This window comes from Haliaeetus albicilla, chromosome W (genome assembly GCF_947461875.1).
Source record: "Haliaeetus albicilla chromosome W, bHalAlb1.1, whole genome shotgun sequence".
Classification (NCBI taxonomy): domain Eukaryota; kingdom Metazoa; phylum Chordata; class Aves; order Accipitriformes; family Accipitridae; genus Haliaeetus; species Haliaeetus albicilla.
The window spans coordinates 12,433,589-12,458,522 of NC_091515.1; the positions used below are offsets into that span (position 1 = coordinate 12,433,589).

General features: G+C 46.6%; 1 protein-coding gene and 1 long non-coding RNA gene across 2 annotated transcripts in view; one reads left to right on the forward strand and one right to left on the reverse strand.

The window, feature by feature from the left end:
* LOC138683278 (uncharacterized) overlaps window positions 1–24,934 on the reverse strand; it is a 260,146-nt gene that overhangs the window by 201,805 nt on the left and 33,407 nt on the right. The gene's annotated exons all lie outside the window — the stretch shown is intronic.
* Window positions 21,449–24,322, forward strand: LOC138683566 (endogenous retrovirus group V member 2 Env polyprotein-like). Its single transcript, XM_069775557.1, is given in 3 exon segments — window positions 21,449–21,480; window positions 23,528–23,871; window positions 23,874–24,322. Coding segments are annotated over 3 exon segments (825 nt in total).

A 24,934-nucleotide genomic window follows, 5' to 3' on the forward strand; every position in this document is an offset into this window, starting at 1 on the left:
GGATTCTGACTGTGTCACCCCACCCCACCACTACCTCTGTATCACACCTGCTAAGGTCATCGTAGCTCAACTCAAGCAGGAAGAGTATGTGTTAAAAGAGCCAATCTTTCCTGCTATTCTCTCAGTGCTGGACCACTAGGAAAGCCAGGCATGCTCCCTGCAAAACTCCCCTAGAGCACATTCACTCACCTCCATCTTAGAGAGAGTATGAAATAATTGCTGAAGAAATTAGTCTTGTTTCAGGCATAGTACCCACTCTCTCATCTCTCTACTGAGGTTTGGTTTGTTTTGTTTTTAAACTAACTGACATTTATGGCTTTAAGACTCTGCTCTGTTTAGGTGAAATGGGTACACCTACACTCATCTTTGAAGTCAAAGGGAAACACTTGAGGACTTCCAGAGCACAATCTGTTGATTGCCTGCCTGGGTAAGGAGGGTACCAGCATGCCTGATGGCACACTGAGATGGGGTAATACCCAGGTGTCCTCCCACCTGTAGGTTTTTGCACACCTCAGAGTAGCTATCTGCATGCTTTGGACATTGGTGTGGTGGGTTGACCCTGGCTGGATGTCAGGTGCCCACCAAAGCCATTCTATCACTCCCCCCTCCTCAGCTGGACAGGGGAGAGAAAATATAACAAAGGGCTTATGGGTCAAGATAAGGACAGGAGAGATCATTCACTAATTACTGTCATGGGCAAAACAGACTCAGCTTGGGGAAAATTAACTCAATTTATTACCAAGCAACCAGAGTAGGGCAATGAGAAATAAAACCAAATCTCAGAACACCTTCCCTCCACCCCTCCCTTTTTCTTGGGCACAACTTCACTCCTGGATTCTCTACCTACCCCCCCCCCAGCAGTGCAGGGGCACGGGTTTACGGTCAGTTCATCACACGTTATTTCTGCCGCTTCATCCTCCTCATGGGCAGGACTCCTCACACTCTTCCCCTGCTCCAGCATGGGGTCCCTCCCATGGGAGACAGTCCTCCACAAACTTCTCCAATGTGGGTCCTTCCCACGGGCTGCAGTTCTTCATGAACTGCTCCAGCATGAGTCCTTTCCACGGTGTGCAGTCCTTCAGGAGCACACTGCTCCAGCGTGGGTCCCCCACGGGGTCACAAGTCCTGACAGAAAACCTGCTCCAGTGTGGGCTCCTCTCTCCACAGATCCGCAGGTCCTGCCAGAAAACCTGCTCCAGTGTGGGCTCCTCTCTCCACAGATCCGCAGGTCCTGCCAGGAGCCTGCTCCAGCAAGGGCTTCCCACAGGGTCACAGCCTCCTTCGGGAACCCACCTGCTCCAGCATGGGGTCCTCCACGGGCTGCAGGTGGATATCTGCTCCACCATGGACCTCCATGGGCTGCAGGGGGACAACCTGCCTCACCATGGTCTTCACCACAGGCTGCAGGGGAATCTCTGCTCCGGTGCCTGGAGCATTTCCTCCCCCTCCTTCTTCACTGACCTTGGTGTCTGCAGGGTTGTTTCTCTCGCATGTTCTCACTCCTTTCTCCGGCTGCCGTTTCTGTCTGTCCTGCAACTTTTTTTCCTTCTTAAAAATGTTATCATGGAGGTGTTACCACTATCGTTGATTGGCTTGGCCTTGGCCAGCAGCGGGTCCATCTTAGAGCTGGCTGGTATTGGCTTTGTCGGACACAGGGGGAAGCTTCCAGCAGCTTCTTACAGAAGCCACCCCTGTAACCCCCCCCCCCCGCTACCAAAACCTTGCCACACAAAGCCAATACAATTGGCCTCTGGCTGTGCATATGGTCAAGCTTTCAGCTTGTGTTCTGGAGGGACAAGGCATCTAGTCTTAAGGACATTTGGTGATACCCCTCAAAACACAGTGTAAGATAGTTGGCGTTCCCACATCTCCCAGTCTGGCCACAGGTCTTTGCAGTATTGTGGTATATTGAGAAAAGCACCAGATTTTGTAATCAGAAATAAATATACCTGTGTATCTCTACTTTTATTAGAAAAGGAGGGATGGGAGAGGAGAAAAAAAGGTTCCAAACATAGTCTCAGAATGCCTGAAATTTAAAAAAACCCCATGTTTTCTAAAAAGTAAATAAAGGATACTGAGTGATTTTTGCTCTGGTAATTTCAAAGCAAACAGCATGATTTTGGCATCTCTTAGTCATGCTCATGACTGCTTAGGGCTGTCATGCTTATAGAGGAGGTGGAATTAAAGAAAAGAATCCCCAGCAGAATAGAAACATGCTGAAAAATAGGACCAGTATTGCCTTGTGTATTCTGAAGTAACCTACTCATTGGTTAGAGATGCTGGACTAACTCCCATCACTTCTTTATCAGAACTACCAACATACCTACACTCCTGCAAAAGCTGAGGCAGCCCACTGAATTCAACTTGGCATCAACTTAGTAGGCATGTGCAGTGTCACCTACTATAAACCACAAGGATAAAGCTGTCGGTGTCAAGGCAGTACTCTGCAGCGATTCAGGACATTTGATCTTCAGTTGGGGCAAAGCATGATCAGTGACACAAGACTGTGAAGAGACTTTGCACAGTCTGTGTATGCATCAGCCCTTGGGTCCTGGAGGGCTCCCAGCAACACTGGCACTCTAGCTGTCGTGTACTCCCAGGCTGGTGTGGAGTAATGGCAGGCTGAGCATCTGGTTCTCTATAATCATGCTGGGTTTCCATAGCTCTTTTCCATAAACAGTCTGATCTCTATTTCAATAGTGCACATGTATTCTTCTCCAAGACCCCTGTTTCAATCTCTGGGTATTCACCCTTCCTCACACTGTATCACAGTCATTTTCTCTACCCTCTGCTGCAAGGAGCTCATTTGTCAAAGGGACAAGATCTTTAAGGACGTAAAGGAAGACACCCCTCAACACAGCTTTCGTCCCACCGTATTTGTTGGTGGGGAGCCAGGCACTAGCCAGCCATGGAGAACTTTGCAGGACCAGTTTGTTTAAATGCATTTTTAAATAAATGTTTGTCAAGGGCATAGTGCCCTCGTGTCAATGGAAAGGGGCCCACCCTGGGAGGAAACCAGATATTCGAGAATGCCACTTTTCCCGGCCAAGGGCAGGCACCTGCCCAGGGCACTGCAGGTGCAGGGGGACCACACTCAGGCCCTGGCTACCGCTGGGAGCAGAGACAGTGCCAACTTGCTGCTGGTGTACGTGACTTGAGCAGAAAACTGAGACGCAGTGCTAGGTGGGCCAGCAGCAGCTGACTGTGCTGGAGTTGACCCCAGCCACCAAGGCAGCTGGGCATGCTACCAGTCAGCTCCCTGGCCTTGCTGCCTGGCTCTGCATCTGGACTGCTGATTTTGAAAGACACTGAAAAAAATGCAAGAGGATGCTCCCATGATGTAAGGACTGGGGTGCTTCATGGAGTTAAAAGCCAAACTCCCTGCCCCAAGCACAATTCCCCACATGAGAGGTATCGCAGATGAGCACTTGCGAACTCCAACATAACCACCTCCACAGCAGTGCCTTCCTGGGCACAGTGTGTGTGGGGGAGGCAGGGGCTCATTTTCCAGCTGCAAACTGCTGAACTGATCCACTGACTGGTAGAGTTGAGCACTCACCTCATCACTGCCTGCTTTGAAGCAGTGATTTTTTTTTTTTTGTTATTTTTCCCCGAGACTCCTCCCATGTCTGGTGCCTTCCCACAGCAGTGAGGCAAGGCTCAAGGCTCAGAAAGAGGTACGTTTTAGAGGAGCACAGAACTGGGGCTGGCAGACCGTGCCAGCAGAGACCACATGGAGGAAGGCAAAGGACTGCAGTGCACAGAGCCCATTGGTGTATGCCAGCCAGGTGATTCACTCCTCTGGCCAAATGACAACCAGAACTGCAGTCACACCATCACAGACCAACATGGACTGTATTTACACCACACATTCGAGAATGGTTATATGTCAGCATGAATATTCTCCATATATCTTTATATTCACCCAAAGCTAAACTGCTTCAGTACCAAGGGATTCTTAGTGGAGACATGAGGGAAGAGGAGAGATTTGGGAAAATGTAAGAGCTCTAAGAGTGATATGAACCAGCCTTCCTATAAACTAGGGTAGTGTGAGTCTAGGGCCCACACCCAGCCAGGACTTGAAATAAATGTCCTACATTAATCAGGGAAGAATGCAGGAAGGATCCTAGCTCTTCAGTGAAAGAAGGCATGAGTTTCCAGCCTTCACGGTCTCTGTAAATGTTTAACTCTCCGTTGTTTAGAACTGATTATTTCAGACCCAGAGATCAGATCAATGCACTTTTCCATGTTTTATGGTAAGCAGGAAATACTGTGGCAAATCTCAGTTCTGTGTCAGTGGGAAATGGGTACAGGGAGAATGGAGGGAATTTATTATAGGGACCTGGGGGTCATATTCCCCTGCTAGAGTTTGGGGGAGCCCATGCAAGGGGGAGATCGGGCTGGTATTTTGGCAGCGAGAAGGAGCCGGTGCTTCAGCCACTGTCCTGTGCTGCATCCCACTCCCTGTCAGCAGTGACAGCCATGCCACTGCCACTGCCTAGCATCATTTGGAGAGGGTCCTTCCCCCATCCTCTCCATGCAGCCCGAGCATGGCACACACTGCCCGTTCTTTGCCCTTCCCAGCTCTGAAGAACGATTATTCAGTCCTTATTGTTGACAGCTGAATGGAAAAGCTATGCAGTAAGTCTGAGTCACAGAGACATGATGAAAACAAGCTGGAGAATTTAAAATGCCAGCTACTGCCTGATGCCAAGTCAAAATTAATCAGGCTCCTTGATCACTATTGTGATTGCTAAGAGAGAAGTGTATGTATTAACTTGGTTTCCTCTCTATTGTCCAACCTGCCCTGGCATTGTATAATTTACAGGTAATTAAGTTCAGCAAAGATTATTGAAAAACAGAAAAGGATGCCAACCTAACTTTCTTTTATTCATCTGCCAATGAGACTAATGTATAATTTACCATTTAGCTTTGGAAATCTCTCCTATAGATTCACACTAAAGGGAACTTTAACTACGCCAAAACCTAAAGGGTTCTTCCCCATCCCCTGGAAGGAATTGTATCAGACTAAAAATCACTTAGGAAAAATCACTTCTGCCAGTCAAAGGCCATTTAAGTCTAAGACCTCACTGCTTAAGTCTTTACAGAGGTCTAACTCCCACAGAAGTCAAATAGGAGGGTGTTGTTTTGAGTCCATGGAAAATTTGTCTATATAGGGCATTAGAGGGAGAGAGAAGGAATATTCTTCTTTATGGTACTAATCAGGATAACAAAGAATCTGAGCTAATGTTTAGATCCACAATGATCTGCAAGAGCTCTCTCCGAAGATGTTATGACATGGCATAACTATGGAGTAAGACTACCTGAGTATCTGGTGGCTTTCCAGCCAGAGCAGCAAAAGTTTTCCAAATTTAGACCTTAACAAAAATCTTTAAAACATATTCTTTCATAGGAAAAAAATATTCCAAACTGTTTAAGAAACATGCCCATGAATGTGCTCCTAGATTTTGAAGTCACAGAGCTAGCTTAATTTTTCTGTAATTTTAAAAATCACTGATATTTTGGTTCTGAAATTTCATTTAAAATATTAAAAAATGGATGTAATAATTGAAAGATAAATTAGTTAGCTCTGATACTATTAAATTTCACCACAAGGCATAAAGGAAAACCACTTTTCCATCTGAATCTCTGTCTTTTTCTTGGGAGAATATAAAGTATCCGCTTACAATAGAGGTCCAGTATGGGACCACAACACTACCCCAGTATCTTGTCTCTGCCAGTGGCTACTGGTAACTGCTAAGGAAAAATGTGATCCTTGCTGGGTTTTTTATCCGCAGTCCAGCCATCAGTGGTTTGGTGATTTCCTGAGCCAGAGGTCATGCCCAGTCCATCAGCTTCAATATGTCTTGATGGACCCTTCTCCCGCCTTATTTCATAGAATCATAGAATGGCTTGGGTTGGAAGGGACCTTAAAGATCATCTAGTTCCAATCCCCTGTCATGGGCAGGGATACCTTCCACTAGACCAGGTTGCTCAAAGCCCCATCTAACCTGCCCTTGAACACTTCCAGGGAGGGGGCATCCACAACTTCTCTGGGCAACCTGTTCCAGTGCCTCACCACCCTCACAGTAACAAATTTCTTCCTAATATCTAATCTAAATCTACCCTCTTTCAGTTTAAAACCATTACCATTCGTCCTATGACTACACTCCCTGATAAAGAGTCCCTCCCCATCTTTCCTGTAGGCCCCCTTTAAGTACTGGAAGGCTGCTATAAGGTCTCCCCGGAGCCTTCTCTCTTCTCTTCTCTTCTCTTCTCTTCTCTTCTCTTCTCTTCTCTTCTCTTCTCTTCTCTTCTCTTCTCTTCTCTTCTCTTCTCTTCTCTTCTCTTCTCTTCTTGAGGCTGAACAACCCTCTCAGCCTTTCCTCATAGGAGAGGTCTTCCATCCCTCTGATCATTTTTATGGCCCTCCTCTGGACCCGCTCCAACAGGTCTATGTCTTTCTCGTACTGAGGACTCCAGAGCTGGATGCAGTACTCCAGGTGGGGTCTCACCAGAGCAGAGTAGAGGGGCAGAATCACCTCACTTGACCTGCTAGCCACACTTCTTTTTATGCATCCCAGGACGCAATTGGCTTTCTGGGCTGCAAGCGCACATTGCTGGCTCATATTCAGTTTTTCACCCACCAATACCCCCAAGTCATTCTCCACAGGGCTGCTCTCAGTCCACTCATCGCCCAGCCTGTATCCATGTTTGGGATTGCCCTGACCCATTGTGACGGTCTGACAAATTCAAATGTCTCAAACATCCGCTAAAAGAGCTTTGGTGGACAAAACGGCCTCTGTAAAAATGCTGGAGTTTTGTGAACAGGACAATGTGGACAGAGGAGAGGGCCCCACGGAGGGTGGGAACGCACTTCTCCAAGGCCCCAATTCCTTATCTTGAGTGACCAGGAGAAGGAACACAATTTATGCCTTCCTGGAGGAAGAAGGCCCCATGGAAGTTGGGACTGTGCTTCTATCTTAAGTGGTCATACCAGCAGGAAAAGAGAAGCAACTCCACAATGAACACCCCCCCCCCAAAGCTACCGATTCCAGTGAACCCCAGGTGTGGGAACTGCGCATGTTGAGATCATCAACTAACACACTATAAAAGAGGAGAGAACGAATCCTCAGTGCGCGCCCTCCGGAACTGGATCTCTACGCTGGCTGGACCAACGCTGGACCCAGGACTGGTGAAACCCTTCTCTTCTCTCTTTCTTTTTTCTCTCATTCTCTCTCTCTCTCTTTTCCTTCTCTCTTTTCCACAGTCCCTACACCTCATCCTTTGAAACATAAACCGTTGACCAAGTCTGAGACTAGGAGTGGACCTAGCCGCCCCTGAGCTCCTCTTTGAGAAGGAGTTCAGAAAGCAAGGGGGTCTGCTCTGAATCTCGTGACTCAACGGGAGGGCTCTCCTTCTGATACATTTCATGTTCCTTTTTCCATTTCATTCTTTCTGTACTTTCCTCCTCTTCTCAAACAGCGGCTTAATGATATGTTGCAAGGTTCATATTAACAAGTTCATGTGTACTTGGACAAAGTTAGCTAGGTTGAATAAATGTTGATTGTTGTTTGAACTCCCCTGGTGTCGTTTCACCTTAATTCTGACAAAGGAAATCCACAAACCTGAGTCGCTCCAACTTTGGGACGCGACATCTTAATTGGCGTCACGGACAGGATTTCCCTTGTTGGAAGGGAGTTTCTAATGGGATACCGGACCTCCACTCGGAGAACGAGCGGGGAGGATCTGGGAAAGATCTCTCAACAGTAAGTCGGGAGAGATCTGAGCAGTGGCAGACATAGAGGCCCGGGAAAAATCTGTGTCTGACTGTTACCCTGTTTTAGAGAAGCTAATTGCATATAAAGCCCACCCTTCCCCACAAGGAGTAGCCTGGGCACGAAACCACTGGCATGATCCAAAAGCCATTGTAGGAAGAATTGAGAAGCTTGCAAAAGAAAGCAGGTTTCGCCCGGGAAAAGGGAAGGCTGTAGTGTGTGCAGTGTTAGGGGCCGCACTCGCAGCAGCTCAGGAAGACAGGCAGGAAACAATGAGAGCTGAGCAGGCAGATAAGGAGAAGATTCAGTCCCTGCAGGATTTAGTTAAAGTCCTGCAAGAGCAGTTAACTGCTGAGCGTAATACAACACAGCGGCTTCATGCTGCCTTGTCTGATGCGTTAGATCGGGAAAGAATTTTACGAGCTGAGGCAGATGAATGATCTGACCCGGACTTAGACCTGCAAGGTCTAGAGGTAGTTCAAGTGAAACAGCAAAAATCTTTATACCCAAATCAAGAGTTAGAATGTACCAGGAAAGTTTTTTACCCTGAGGATGAAGAGATAGCAATGAGGCCATTAATTAAAACAGAAACCATAGACAATGGCCAAATTGGCGGAGCACCACACGTAACTATTAAGACGATACCATATTCTGCCACTGAATTATCTAAAATTCAGGAAAAGTATATCCGACTAGCAAAGGAGACCGAAACAGAATATGTGTGGAGGGTGTCATTAACCGGTGGTGACCGGATTTTATTGTCAGAAGATGAAGCCCAAGGATATTGGGGGCCTGGAGTGTTCCTAACTACCGATGATCCTAGGGAACCATGGTCTCTGACGCAGCGGGCAGCTTACTGGGCAGGGGGAATAGACCAAATGGAACGAGGAGAACCAACACGGATAGACACCCCTTCTATAAATCAGTTAACCGAGAGCTTACAGAAAACTGCTTGTCTCCAGTTAATGCATGATAGGCGATTAGTGCCACAACAGCCCTCTCCAATGTTGTTAAATGCCAATCCCGATAGAATGACTCCTCTAATCCGAGGTTTACCAGATTCTTTGAAATTATACGCCGTCCAGCTGCAGGATAGATTACGTGATGCGATAGCACCTAGAGGAGGCAGGCGGAATGCAGGAGGGGCCCTGACCTGGGGAGAAGTGGCACAGGAATTGATTAACTACGGCCGGAGAATGGGTCTCACAAGGGAAGAAAGCAGAGCTCCAGCTATCCGCCGAATAGAAGGACCTGGCCGACCTCCCCCATCTAAGACTGTAAACACCAAAAAGCCATATGGGGGTCAGCGGAACTTGGTTGTGGGCAGAAGGGATAGAAAAGGGAATTCCCCGGGATGTGATGGATGGCTTGCCCACCTCTGTCCTAGAAAAGTTGGTCCTAGGGTGGAAAGGCAAGAACAAGGAGCCTCCCCATACTGAGTCAAACATTCGAGACTATAAGGGGGCGATTCCACAGTCACTGGCAATTCCCACTCCCCAAACACCTACTGCTCCAGAGGAAGGTATGACTGTCTGCAGGATGGGAAACTAGACACGCTGTCCCCAGTAAGTGAGCCGGGGGACGGCCAGTGGGTTTATTTAAGGAGGCTCACTGAAAATAGGACAGGAGACCTGTTGATTACTTTTCCTCTTGGTCCCTTTAAGACCCCAGTAACTTTTTTAGTTGATACGGGGTGCTCAGATGTCAGCACTCCGGACGGATGTTGCTAACCGCAATGGAATAATTGCAGATAAGAAGCAGATACGGGTCACGGACGTTTTCGGAAGCTCCCAACCACAGCCGACAGCTAAAGTTAAATGCTGGCTGCCAGGGGATTCATCCCCTGTTAAGGTTACTATGATACTAGGTCCTCTACCCACCAATATTCTAGGACTCGACCTCTTAAAGGGCCGGTCGTGGGTAGACTCTTAAGGGAAGAGAATGGAAATTTGGGTGTCCCGCAATCTCTGTGAGGCTTTTGCAGTCTGCACCAACTCTTCCCCCTTCAAAGATAGTTAATGTTAAACCTTATGCTTTGCCTTTGGGAGCAAGAGAAGGGATCACTTCAGTGATAACTGAGTTACGGGAACAGGAGATAGTTATTCCTACGCACTCACCCTATAATTCCCCAGTATGGCCAGTCCGCAAGCCAAATGGGAAGTGGCGATTGACAGTTGACTATCGACGCCTGAACGCCAATACTGGCCCATTAACAGCTGCAGTCCCCAATATAGCAGAATTAATTGCAACCATACAAGAACAGGGTCACCAGATTTTAGCAACCATTGATGTGAAAGACATGTTCTTTATGGTTCCCTTGCAAGAAGCAGATAGGGACCGCTTTGCCTTCACCTGGGAAGGTGTACAATATACATTTACACGGCTTCCCCAAGGCTATTGCCACTCACCAACCATTGCTCACTATGCATTAGCCCAGGAACTAAATCAGATCACTCCCAAAGATGGAGTAAAAGTATATCAATATATTGGTGATGTGCTAATTAGAGGACCAGACACCACTGTGGTGGGACAAACCCAGAGAGAAATCATTAATCACTTAGAGAATTTAGGGCTCCAAATTCCTGCAGAAAAGGTGCAACTCCCATCACCTGAAGTAAAATTTTTAGGTATCTGGTGGAAAGGAGGGACTGTGTGTATACCTCCTGAAACCTTGTCCACCCTCGAACAAGTGAAAATGCCTGAAAATAAGAAAGAATTACAGCATGCCCTAGGCTTGCTAGTGTTCTGGAGAAAACACATCCCCGACTTTTCTATCATAGCTCACCCTTTATATGATTTAACCCGTAAAAGAACTGCTTGGGACTGGACACCTGTCCATGAAGAGGCTCTGAAATTATTAATTTTTGAAGCAGGGATTTACCAGGCCCTAGGGCCGATACATCCAGCAGACCCACTCCACATAGAATGGGGTTTTGCAATTCATGGGTTGTCTATACATATGTGGCAGCGTGGACCTGAAGGTCCTACTCGTCCTATAGGATTTTTCTCGCGTAGCTTTAAGGATGCTGAAAAACGGTATTCAGTTTGGGAGAAAGGACTCTTTGTGGTTAACCTAGCCTTACAGGAAGCTGAGAGAATTATACGACAACAGCCCATCATCTTGCGAGGACCCTTTAAGATCCTGAAACCAATATTGGCTGGAACTCCTCCCCCCGCAGGAGTAGCTCAACGAGAAACAGTAAGGAAGTGGTATGCCCAGCTAGACCACTACTGTCGCACTAGACAGATAGAGGAGGGAACACCCAAAATGCTCCAAATACAGGATCCCCCTTCTGATCACCCAGATACAGAACCCCCTCCATTGTACATCAAAGCGGCTCCTCATTTTAAACCCCATTTAATAAACGTGTGGTTCACTGATGCTTCCGCAAAAAGGGACGGAAAGACGTGGAAGTATCGAGCAGTAGCATTACATATTGATTCAGGGGAGCATGTGATAACTGAGGGAGAGGGTAGTGCCCAAGTAGGGGAGTTAGTTGCTGTGTGGAGCGTAGTCGTTAAGGAAGCTGAGACAACAGAACCAGTATACATTTATACTGACTCCTATGCAGTGTTTAAAGGATGCACTGAATGGTTGCCATTTTGGGAGCAAAACCAATGGGAAGTAAACCAAGTGCCAGTGTGGCAAAGAGACAAATGGGAAGAAATACTGAATATCGCCAAGCAGAGATCTTTCTTGGTAGGCTGGGTTGCTGCACACCAGGCAGGGGATAACCCAGCTCACCTCCTAAATAACCGGGTAGATTCCTTAACACGCCTAGCCAGTCTTGCCATTGATGGTGAAGCGGAAAAATGGGAACACCTTTTGGAGTGGCTGCACGTGAAGCGTGGCCATTCAGGGAGTAAAGACCTGTACAGAGAGGCTATTAGCAGAGGATGGGCCGTTACACGAGAATTATGTAACACTGTTATTTCTGCATGTGGTCAATGTCGAGTTCGTTTGGAAAAATATAACCCTTTAAAAGAACAACCCCTACATTTAAGGACAAACAAAGGTTTATGGCAAACGTGGCAAATTGACTATATTGGCCCCTTTCGGGTATCAGAGGGAAAACGATATGTGTTAGTAGGAGTAGAGGTGGTATCAGGACTAACACAAGCTAAAGCTGTATCCAGAGCAACAGGAGAAAATACAGTAAAAAGTCTTAAAACATGGTTTAGCTACTTACCCAAGCCTCAGCCAATTCAATCTGATAATGGAAGCCATTTCACCGCTGGAGTGGTGCAAGAATGGGCTAAGGGTGAGGAAATCCAGTGGGTTTTCCACACCCCTTACTACCCTCAAGCTAATGGTATTGTGGAGAGAACAAACGGACTTCTAAAACGAGCTCTGAGGCCCCATGACCCAGGGTGGGCCTTGCGAATACCAGAAGCCGTATACAGAATTAATAGCTGGTGGGGGGCAAATGGCTGGCCCCGACTCCTAGCATTCTGTCCCACACCTCCTTCTATTGTTCCAGGGACACTTGCTCCACTATGCTGGACAACCAGTATTAGTGGAACTACCCACTGTGGGGCAAGTGCCCCTAACCCTAAAGACACCCCTTAACCTCTATTCCTGGGTGGCCACAGATGCTCATGGGAAAGAGCATCGTATCAATACCCGATGGATTGTCCCATCCTTCTAAGTAGACCTTCATGTTCTGAATTAAAGTTGCTCCGATGTTAAATGGTTAATAAGAATATGTTTTTTCTGTATCCCACTAACTGGATTCTAACAAGCATACCAGTTAAGATGCACAATATAAACCTAACCCTCTGTTATAATACTAAAACCATAGCTACTTGATTGCTTGCTTATGTTTTTGTTACTCCGACTAGTGATGCTGTGTTGACTTCTCAGAATTCCTGAGTTGGGGGGAGGACACAGAGAGCTTGACAACAGACCCTGTTGGAGTTCTTGCAGCAGCCCCTACGCCACGTGAGAGCAAGAGGTCGCTATAAACTTATTAACCTTTTTACACACAATGAACACATTCTGTTGATCTACAGATGCTCTAATCAGAGCAATTCCAGTCAAGAGAGCTTGAAGTTTAAGGCTAGTTTGTATGCATCTATAATAAGTAACACATCCTACACATGGCCTGTATGAGGTTGTTTTACAGAAGCTGCATGAGCACCTTGGAGAGTGCACCTCAGCCTCTTGGATGGATCCCAATCACTAGCAGCACTGCTTGACATCTTCTCCAATCCTATCCCTCTAATGATTGTTTATTTTTGTATATATTTTGCAGGTTATCAGAAGCCCACGACAAGACTTATGTTTTCAGTTGATGAGTGGGCCATTGTCTATATTGTTTGTATGATTTTCATTGTGATATTCTTATAGTATAACAAGGAAAGATGGTTTGGAATTCCTTCCTCCTTGCCTTTCTTAGCTTTGGTGCATCTGGACAAGGAGAAAGGACCTCCAATTTAGCTTGGGAAGTGATACAAGGATTCATACATGTCTGGAATAAAACAGATCAGGGGATCTGTATTCAGATTCCTACTTCTACCGAGCAAGGGATTACATTCGGTTTGATACCCATGAAGCTCAATATTGGAAAACATAATATGACCAATGGCATTATAGGGTTAGTAGATGCTCCTTTTGAGTATCAATATCGAAGTGATTATACCTCCTCTGGCAGACGGTGGCGAGATGAAGCAGCCTTCTATGAGATCCCTCGGGACACGGGGTGGCCTGACTTAACAAACAAAACTTGTAAGCGATGGAGATTGGAGGTCAGTCGCGAAATTGGTACTAGTCATAGCCCACCGTGTCCTCCAGGATTCGAGGAAGCCTATTCCAGACGATTCCCACCTTCTCCATCCTGGTGGAAAATAACAGGCTGCCCTTCCTATCACAATATATCTTGTAATCTAGTGCCTTTTTGGCCTGCTTCCCCAGAAATTACCCCTTTTGAATTACAATATAATGTAAAATGGGATTCAGCTTGGTGTGTTCACATACCTGACAGGAAGGGACAATATCCTTCAATGAATAGCGCCCACACTGCTTGGGGATGGTCAGTGAAACACATGTTAAAAAACCAACCTCTTCACTTATTAAAAAAAGAATTTGTGGGCACACCCAACCCCAATGATGCCCATTTGTTAAACTGTACCCACATTATAGACTGTACCACAGGCGCTGGCAATCCCATCGAAACATGGATCAGTTTGGAAGTTAGAACCTTAATTCGAGATATGTGCACCTGTTGGGGATATCCTAATTTTGGATACCGAAACCGGGATAACCAATGTAATCAGATCACCAATAATGTTAATATCTGGCTAAAATGTGGAATTCCCATTAACCACTTCCCAAGACATAAGGTGGGGGAGGATAATCAAATACCTCGGGGAGACGCAACTACTTGTCAAAACGCTTTGTATGCTGCCCCTGAGGGGACTGTCTGGGGGTGCTCAAATGGGAAAATGTACTCGCATTTGAATGTGATCGAACAGGCTGGATTGCAGTGTGGTTTGGGAATTCCTACTATGTGTCCCAGGCGAATCTTTGAATATACCACACCACCTATTCACAGGAAGAGACGAGAACTTGATGACCCAAGTAGCGCCCAGAAATGGATTCAAAGCATTTTAAAACCCGATTATTATACTTGGGGACAGAAGGTATCATTAGAGCTAGAAGCATTCTTTGCACCATCTGGATATATCGTTCGGCACCAATGGGTGCTAGAAAACCTAACTTGGCAAGTACATGTATTAAGTAATTGGACTCAATATGCCTTTGGGGAACTAAATCTCCAAGTGCAACAGGTATCAAAAATGACATTACAAAATCGTTTAGCCTTAGATATGTTATTGTTAAAAGAACAAGGTGTGTGTGGTATGCTGAACTTGACTGAATCTGAATGTTGTATTACCATTCATAATGCTACGACTTCCATTGAAGAAGCCCGGGCAAAGATGAAGGAGATTGCCGACCAGACGAGAGAACTCTTCCACGCAATGCAACCAGCTGACTGGTTTGATGGCTGGAATCCAAACTCATGGCTACATTCCATTCTAGGATCCTTGGGACTGACGGGATGGGGAAAATGGCTTGTAAATATTGGACTTATGATATTAATTGGATTTGTATGTTTAATAACAGGCCTTGCAATAGTCAGATGTATGATTAGCCGCTTACTATCCTCAGCTGTCTCTCTCTCTTCTCCTACTGTCCGCTATATCAAGATCACCACAGATGAAGATGATATGAACGAGAATCAAAGTCCAACGACTGTTTGAGCCACGGGGTGGTGTGACGGTCTGACAAATTCAAATGTCTCAAACATCCGCTAAAAGAGCTTTGGTGGACAAAACGGCCTCTGTAAAAATGCTGGAGTTTTGTGAACAGGACAATGTGGACAGAGGAGAGGGCCCCATGGAGGGTGGGAACGCACTTCTCCAAGGCCCCAATTCCTTATCTTGAGTGACCAGGAGAAGGAACACAATTTATGCCTTCCTGGAGGAAGAAGGCCCCATGGAAGTTGGGACTGTGCTTCTATCTTAAGTGGTCATGCCAGCAGGAAAAGAGAAGCAACTCCACAATGAACACCCCCCCCGCCAAAGCTACCGATTCCAGTGAACCCCAGGTGTGGGAACTGCGCATGTTGAGATCATCAACTAACACACTATAAAAGAGGAGAGAACGAATCCTCAGTGCGCGCCCTCCGGAACTGGATCTCTACGCTGGCTGGACCAACGCTGGACCCAGGACTGGTGAAACCCTTCTCTTCTCTCTTTCTTTTTTCTCTCATTCTCTCTCTCTCTTTTCCTTCTCTCTTTTCCACAGTCCCTACACCTCATCCTTTGAAACATAAACCGTTGACCAAGTCTGAGACTAGGAGTGGACCTAGCCGCCCCTGAGCTCCTCTTTGAGAAGGAGTCCAGAAAGCAAGGGGGTCTGCTCTGAACCTCGTGACTCAACGGGAGGGCTCTCCTTCTGATACATTTCATCTTCCTTTTTCCATTTCATTTTTCTGTACTTTCCTCCTCTTCTCAAACAGCGGCTTAATGACATGTTGCAAGGTTCATATTAACAAGTTCATGTGTACTTGGACAGAGTTAGCTAGGTTGAATAAATGTTGATTGTTGTTTGAACTCCCCTGGTGTCGTTTCACCTTAAATTCTGACAAAGGAAATCCACGAACCTGAGTCGCTCCAACTTTGGGACGCGACATGGGGCTGCGCCGTGGCAAGCGCGGGGATTAGGTAGGTGGGCAGGCGAGGGCCAGCACCCAGCCCTGGCAGCGTGGCGCAGCACCCACCACACCTCGGGGTGACAGCGGGGCTGGGGTTGTGGTGTGGCAGGGCTGTGAGAGCAGCGGGGCTGGGCTGGGCCGGGTGAGCCGTGGCCAGCTTCATGGGCAGCGGGAGGCAGATGTCCCGTGGGGAGGTGCAGGGGGCTGCAGCCGCTGCGGAGGCATTTTCCAGGTGAACGGTGGGGCCGAGAGCAGCACCACGGGGTGAGGAACCATCCCCAGAGCCGGCCCTGTGCTGCGCTGCCCCAAGGCAGCCTTCCCCTGGCCTGCATGACAGGGCCAGAGCAGCACCGCAGGGGCCAGGTAATAGCCTGCAGGGGCACTTCTTCCCTGGGCTGGTCACAGCCATGCCCGGGGCCCTGGCTCTACCGCTCCCTGGCTGGATGCTGACTTTCAGCCTCAGGGACATCCGTCCTTGGGAGATGTCTGCTCAGAAAAACAGGAGCATTCCTGCTCTAGCCCGATATTGCTCTCCTTGGGTGAACGCAGGTCCCCCAGGCCCTCTGCAGCTTTGGAAACCTCCACCCATGTCTGGGTCCCACGTCATTACCTGACCCCCCTCCAGTGACTGCAGGTCACTGAGAAAGAAGTAGATCACAGCCTCTAATGGAAACGTGCTTGCTTACAGCTGTGCCTGTAGCCGATGGCCACCCGACTGCTCAGCCGGATCTTGTCCGGGAGCCTCAGGGCAACCCCACAGGTATGTCACTTGAATGAGCGGGCATTTAGGTTTTCATATTTGTTCATATGAAATTTAAGTTAGTATTTTCTTGGCCGATGCTTAGACATGCAGAAGAGCAGAGAGGGAATGGGTCAGGCTCAGTGACGTGGCCTGGGGCGCTCTGCCTTGCAAAACATTCTTTCCCAGCCTTTCTGACCCTGCGCTGCTTCCAGTGCCTGCTGCAAAGCCAGCGGGCTTGTTGGGGTTGAGTTTAGAGCTGGTGTGGGCTCCAGGGAGTCCTTTCTGCCGGCAGCTCTGTGCATGGTTTGTTTTAAACTGGCATGCTGCAGGCACCCAGTAACGGTCTGCACAGTGCTCCTGAGTGGCAGGGAGAGACGAGTGCCATGGAGCAATCCTGTGTGTGAACTGCATTCATTGCCGTTCACATCTGAAGAAGTCTATTGCAATATTTCACGGGAGCTTCTCTGTTCTGTTTGTTTACAGGCGTGGCTGGACGCAATGGCTAAATAGCACAGAGACGTCTGGCGTGCAGCGTAGTCCCCGTATGGGAGGAGGGTACCCTGTATGGGGGGATTTGCTGACCGATAGAGCGGCCGCTAGCGATCTTGGGGGTAGATCGAGCAAATCCGGGGTGATCGCTGCATCCCAGTATTGGGAGCCAGGACGGACCTGTCGATGACTGGTATATAAGAGGTAGGAGAAGGGTAAGCGCACCCCCTCGCACCCCCTCGCAATTGCGCTTGGTTTATGGGGTAAGTGGACCCCCTCGCAATTGCGCTTGGTTTATTTTTGCAGCTGCTGAAGGTTGTCAGCTGGAGTGATGACTGTATGATGTGAATGTTTGGAAATTTATGTTAAGGATTTTGTGTGGGTGTGTGGAAATGGTATGTTGAAATTTATAGGTGTATGTATGTTTGTTAATGTGGGAATGTCTTTACGTATTAATAGGGGTGATTCCTTGCTTTGTATGTGGGCTTCCAACTAGACTATGTAATAATTAGCATCCGGCTTGGGTTTTGTTGAAGTGTAAATCTTGTGGGAGAAGCTGGTACTGTACATGTAGCAGACGGAAACCAGACTACCTTGAGTGTTTTCTCCAAATTCCACACTTTTATGATTGGGAAAGAGCTCACCAAGAATCCGAAATAGTGAGATTGGTGTGTAAAGGAAAATTTAATTCCAGAAATTTGGGACGTGTGGGAGGAAAACTGGGGAAGACTGTAAAAGAAGTGTAAGAAACAATTTGCATGGAAGCTTATTAAAAGGAGAAGCCAAGATCAAACTTAAGAATCATTAGGAGGAGTTATAAAATGGGAAACAATCAAGGAGGAATATTGAGGAAAAGTCCTCTGGGTTGTGTAATTGCCCACTGGAAAGATATTGTTGGGACCGGAGGTACGGAGAGTAAAAAGAACCTTATTAAATACTGCAATCAATGGTGGCCGTTGTGTAAGTTAGAAAGTGATGCTAAGTGGCCACTTAATGGGTCACTAGATTATAATACTCTATTACAACTAATGCTGTTTTTAAGGAGAGAAGGAAAATGGGATGAGGATTTGTATGCAGACATGTTTTTCACCCTCCGAAATCATCCGGAGTGGCAAAGGGACTGTGGAATGGTACCCCCACAGGACCCCATGGTGCTTGCACTTGAGTGAGAGAACAACAAGGGGCTTAGAGGTAAACTGAGGTGGTGTTGTTCGGCATGTAGTATTGGACAAAGATGTACAGAGACAAATAAAATTTCATCAGGTACCAGAACAAGATCTAACTGATTTGTTTAAGCCTCCCCCTCGACCACAGGAACAGGATGCAGACTCGGATAGAACTCTGACCCCCCCGGACAGCCCTGTATCTTCCTGTACTAGGAAGAAAACTACCTCAACAGCTTTACAAGCACCTCTCCGAGTGGCGGTGGGGCCGGATGGTGGGACGATGTTAATCAAAGTACCCTTTTCTACTGCTGACGTAGGGGAATGGAAAAAGGTGGCAAAAGATTATAGGAGTGATCCAAAAGTATAACTAAGCATTGCCAATTTATTGTAAAACAGCATAACCCTGATTGGAAGGATATACAGCTATTATTGGAATATATGACTCAGACAGAGAAACAGCTGATTTTAAAAACAGCAGGGAACCTTGCTGAAGATCATGATAAGATTGCAGGAGGGGACATTAAGGTATATTTCCCTCTCCAAGACCCAAAGTGGGATGTTAATAGATCTGCACATATGGAAAGATTGCAGGGGTATCAGGAGTGGATTACAAAAGGAATGGAGAGAGCGATCCCCAAAACTATAAATTGGTCAGCTTTATGTGCAGTTAAACAGAGTCTTTCCGAGTCTCCATCCGAATTCCTGGATCGACTGAGGGATGTAATGCACTGCAGCACACCGCTGGATCCTGGGTCAGAGGTAGGAATACAACAATTAGTCTCCCTGGTTTTGGGTCAGTCTACAGGGGATATAAGGCGCAAACTTCAGAAATTATGCCCTACAGAGAGTAGGAATTTAGAAATATTGTTGGATGAAGCATGGAGAGTATTTAGTAACAGAGAAGAAGGATATAGGCAAGGGCAAAGGAAATTAATGGCTGTTATTCAGGAAGAAAGAGGAAGAGAGCCTAGACGAGACTTGCCCCGACTGGGCAAGGATCAATGCGCTTTGTGTAAGAAATTCGGTCATTGGAAAAGGGAATGCCCAAGGAACAAGGAGGATCAGAGGGCTCAAACAGGAAGTACGGTAGCCCCTGTGAAGGGAGACTGACGGGAACCTGGGGAATCTACCCTAGCGGATCCACTGGTTATAATTAAGCTAGGGAAAACACAACAAGAGGTAGAATTTTTGGTAGATACAGGAGCAACATACTCGGTTTTGAATCAGGCTTTGATGCCCCTGGGAAATGATTATGTCATGGTGAAAGGAGCGACTGGCCAAAGTGAAAAGGCATATTTTTGTAAACCTTTAGAATATAAATTAGGAAAACAGTGGGGCATTCATAAATTTTTATATATGCCCAACTCCCCAAAGGCACTTCTGGGAAGGGACTTGTTGGAACAATTGGGAGCCAAAATTGTATTCAAACAGGGAGAAATTACTCTGGAGGTAAAAGATCAGCAATATATCAAATACTGAGCCTAACCTTAACCAGTCTCCCCCTAGAAGGAAATATTAACGAGGACATCTTAAACCAAGTGTACCCGGGGGTACGGACTACCGATGCACCTGGAAGAGCGAAAAGTGCTCCACCTGTTGAAGTTAGGATCAAGGAAGGCCGAAAGCCGGTAAGAATTAAACAATATCCCCTAAAGAAGGAAGACGGAGAAGGAATCCGGCTGGTGATAGAAAAATTTTTGCAGTTGGGATTATTAAAAGAGTGTGAGTCTGAATTCAATACCCCTATATTAGCTGTTTGGAAGCCCGATGGGTCATATCGGGTGGTCCAAGACTTCCGGGCGGTGAATAGGATAACTGAAGATCTTTACCCGGTAGTGGCGAACCCATTTACCCTGTTGACCGTATTAACACCTGAATTGACTTGGTTTACTGTTTTAGATTTGAAGGATGCTTTCTTTTGCCTGTCTCTCCATGAAGCCAGCCAAAAATTATTTGCATTTGAATGGGAAAACCCCAAGAGTGGTCGAAAGACCCAGCTCACTTGGACGGTGTTGCCGCAAGGATTTAAGAATAGTCCTACCATTTTTGGCAATCAGCTTGCGAAAGACTTAGAATCCTGGGAAGCCCCATCTGAGGAGGGGAAGCTGTTGCAGTATGTGGTTGATATCCTGATCGCCACCAAAACAGAGAAAGATTGTATGACATGGACGGTGAGTCTGTTGAATTTCCTGGGACTCCGGGGGTACCGGATATCCAAGAAAAAGGCACAGGTCGTACAACGCAAAGTGAATTATTTGGGCTATGAAATTAGTGTGGGACAAAGAACTTTGGGACAGGCCCGTAAAGAGGCAATATGTCAAACTCGGAGACCTCAGACAGTAAAAGAGTTACGGACTTTTCTGGGAATGACAGGGTGGTGCCGATTGTGGATCTATAATTATGGATTGCTTGTTAAACCACTGTATGCGTTGACAGCCACTGAGCTGAAACACCTTGAGTGGAATAAGGAGACCGAACGAGCCTTTGAGCTACTGAAAAAGGCTTTGATGTCAGCCCCGGCCTTAGGACTCCCAGATGTGAGTAAGCCGTTTCTTCTTTACTCCCACGAGAAGCAGGGCATTGCCCTGGGAATATTAGCACAAAACCTGGGCCCATATCGACGGGCAGTTGCCTACCTCTCTAAGCAGTTAGACGCGACTGCAAAAGGTTGGCCTGGATGCCTGCGGGCAGTTGCGGCCGTTATACTGAATATACAGGAAGCCCGAAAGTTTACTCTGGGCCAGAAAATGACTGTTCTGGTGTCTCACACAGTATCAGCAGTACTGGAAGCAAAAGGTGGAAAATTGGCTCTCTCCACAAAGATTCCTGAGATATCAAGCTATATTGATAGAGCAGGATGACGTGGAGATTGTAGTCACTAACATTGTCAACCCAGCTTCTTTTCTCAGCGGGAACACAGGAGAACCGGTACATCACGACCATTTGGAAACCATCGAAGCAACATACGCCAGTTGCCCAGACCTGAAAGCCCCATGGAAAACGGGGAAACTTGGTTCACAGACGGAAGCAGTTACGTCCTAAATGGTAATCGACATGCGGGATACGCCGTCACCACCAGCCAAGAGGTAATAGAATCAGGGGCTTTGCCCATGAACACCTCCGCACAGAAGGCAGAAATAATTGCTGTAACCCGCACCCTGGAATTGGCCCAGGGCAAAGTTGTGAACATTTATACAGACTCAAAATATGCCTTTGGAGTTGTACACGCACATGGAGCAATTTGGAAGGAGAGAGGACTATTGAGTTCTCAAGGGAAAAATATCAAACACGCAGAAGAAATTCTAAGTTACTGGAAGCTGTCCAGCTCCCTAAGAAAGTAGCAATTATGCATATTAAGGCACACCAGAAAGTGAGCTCAGATTTGGAAAAAGGGAATGAGCTGGCGGACAGAGAGGCAAAACAAGTGGCCAAAACAAAGGTAAAACCAGAAGGGGCCTTAATTCCTGATAGGCAGATTTCCCTAGAAGGTAAGCCAGAATACACCAAGGAAGATCAAAAGCTCATTACAGATTTAGAAGGGTCATATAATGAAGAGGGGTGGGCTCATACCCCACAGGGAAAGCTAATCGTTCCCTCTTGCTTATTATGGCATTTGATACGGGAGGAACATAGGAAAAGACATTGGGGAACAGAGGCTCTGTATAATCATTTGATAAGAGAAATTGTGGCTAGAAATTTATACACCACGGTGAGACAGGTGACACAACAGTGTGATCTTTGCCTCCAGACTAATCCTAAGAATACCCCCAAGCCGGAAATGGGCCAGATTGGAAAAGGCAATGGGCCTGGACAACAATGGCAAATTGATTTTACAGAACTTCCAAGAAAAGGGGGGTATCGATATTTATTGGTATTAACTGATACCTTTTCAGGTTGGCCAGAAGCATTCCCAACAAGAACGGCTAAAGCTCGGGAGGTAACTAAAATACTGGTACAAGAGATAATACCACGTTTTGGGGTTCCAGCAACCATGTCCTCTGACAGAGGACCACATTTTGTCTCAAAAATAGTACAACAAATTAGCCGCCACTTGGGTATAGATTGGCAGCTTCATACTCCATATCACCCCCAGTCGAGTGGTCAAGTGGAAAAAATGAACCACTTAATCAAACAGCAAATTGTGAAATTAGGACAAGAAGCAAATTTGGCATGGCCTCAGTCTCTCCCTTTAGCCCTTCTGCGTATACGAACAAGACCAAGGGCGAAAGAAGGACTGAGCCCCTTTGAAATTCTGTATGGACAACCCTATGGGATACAGAGAGGGATGTCTGTACAAGCGGGGGATGAAATTATGACTTCTTACATGGTGGCATTAGGTAAGCGACTTAATAAAATCAGGAAGCACGTGGTAGGGACTCGAGGGAGAGGTTTGGATGGGCCTGTGCATAATACACAACCAGGAGATTATGTGTATATAAAGTCTCTTACAGAAAAAACTCTGGAGCCGCAGTGGGAAGGACCATTTCAAGTACTACTTACCTCCTTCACCGCGATTAAGATCAAGGAACAGAACGCCTGGATCCATCACACTAGGGTGAAGAAGGCACCCAAAGGACAATGGACTTCACAAGAAAAAGGACCTTTGAAGCTCAAATTTGTGAGACATTGATTGTTATGTTTCTGAGTTGGACCTTGTCCAAGGGGCAGGCTTGGGATCAAAATACTTATTTAAATATGACAGAGAGTATCTCGAAAGTACTAAATTTATCAGATTGTTGGGTATGTAATCCCCTTCCTCGGGGGAACATGGAACTCCCCTTTTTAGGAATCCCGACCACAAATTGGACAGCTCTTATTAAAGACGGGCCAGACAGGAATGGATCATGCCCTCATGGAAAGGGAAATACCCAGCGGGGACCCAACTTTGATCTGGAAGTGCCCAACCCTAAAGAGATCTTAATTACTGGCCGTTGCTTAAATATTACTGATAATATTTGGGGAGACATGGATAATTGTAGCCTTGCGGGAAATCTGGGAACTTTTGATAAAGGAAAATTAGAACGTCTTGGACTAAACTTAAGTATCAGTTTCTATTATATCCGGAAACCAAAGCGGGGGGGCAGGAAAGAAGGGGCAAGAACAAGACAGAAGGGAGACGCATCTCGGTCCAAGATGCAACACAGGGCCCGGGTACTGGTGGCTCTGTGGGGATGGCAGGGCCAGAAAGAGTTTACCCCAGAACTGGAAGGGACACTGTGTTCGAGGGTACCTTGCACCTCAGACCAGTGTGTTCGAGGGAGCTTTGCCTCCCCGAGGGTTTTTGAGAACACCTTGGCTCCGTGTAAAACGGGCTGAAAACCCACTAGTTATTCGAGGTACTGGGTACCATAGTTTTGTTCGATGGTTAATCCCCTCTTTAGGGGTAAGCGAGTTGGAGAAAGCTATCGTGAATATATCTGCTACATTAGAGATTATAGAAAGTGCTAGAATTGATGCAATTTGAGGGCTGCAACTGGAATACAATCCCTAAGTAAAGTAGTACTCCAAAATAGAATGGGATTGGACATGCTTTTAGCAAAAGAAGGGGGCTTATGTGTAGTTATAAACCAAACTTGCTGTACCTATATCAATCAAAACCAACGAATTGAAACAGATCTTGAGGAGATATGGGAAAGGACTAAAATACTACATGAAGTTTCCCAAGATGACACTTCTTGGGGCTTGACAGGCATATTAGAAAAACTAACCTCCTGGTTGCCAAATTTGACATGGTTAAAGCATTTGTTTGTCGCTATAATAATCATCATTCACTTGTCTGTGGTGCTTTGCATAGTGGTTCGATGTGGCCTTTTGTGCTGTAAGAGTACAGGAGACTCTTACAGTGAATGGAAAAAGAATCAGTTACGACGAAAACTGGAGACCAACAAATACTTTGGGAGGATGCTAGATAGGGAAAAAATGTATTAGAAGTACTAGGATTAAATATAGTAAAAGAATTTACTATTTTCTAGAAAAGGGGGGACTGAGACAAGGGGAGTCAAAAGAATCTCAGTAGACATAATAAAGGGGGTTGAAAGACGATGTTTAGTGCTTACATTGTTGAAATTAGCTGAGGTAGAGACAGTCCTTGATAAGAAGAGCTGGTCCCAAGAACCAGCCAATGAGGTAGAGACAGTCCTTGATAAGAAGCAGGAGCAGGCCCCAAGAGCCAGCCAAGACTGGTCTTGCGGCTTGGGTGAATACCAAGAAATCACTGAGCCTGCGCAAGGAAAGAGGTTACTAGCGGTGACGGAGTCATCTATCTTCATCTCTGCGACCACCAGACGACCACCATAAAGAGGCCCTGCGCAGGCGCGGTTGGGAGGGGACTATGGAAATGACCTCTCGGAGCTAATTTTAATATGAAGCGGGGATGGGTCATGCATATGTACAGGTGTATTGTGAATATGTAATACCTGACTGTATAAACTTGAGGCGAACTGCCGAGTCGGGCACGCACGACTTTGGTGGGACTACCCCCCGTGCCGCCCAGCGCTGAACGAACATACCTACTTTACAATCTCACTTCCTAAAGTGAGA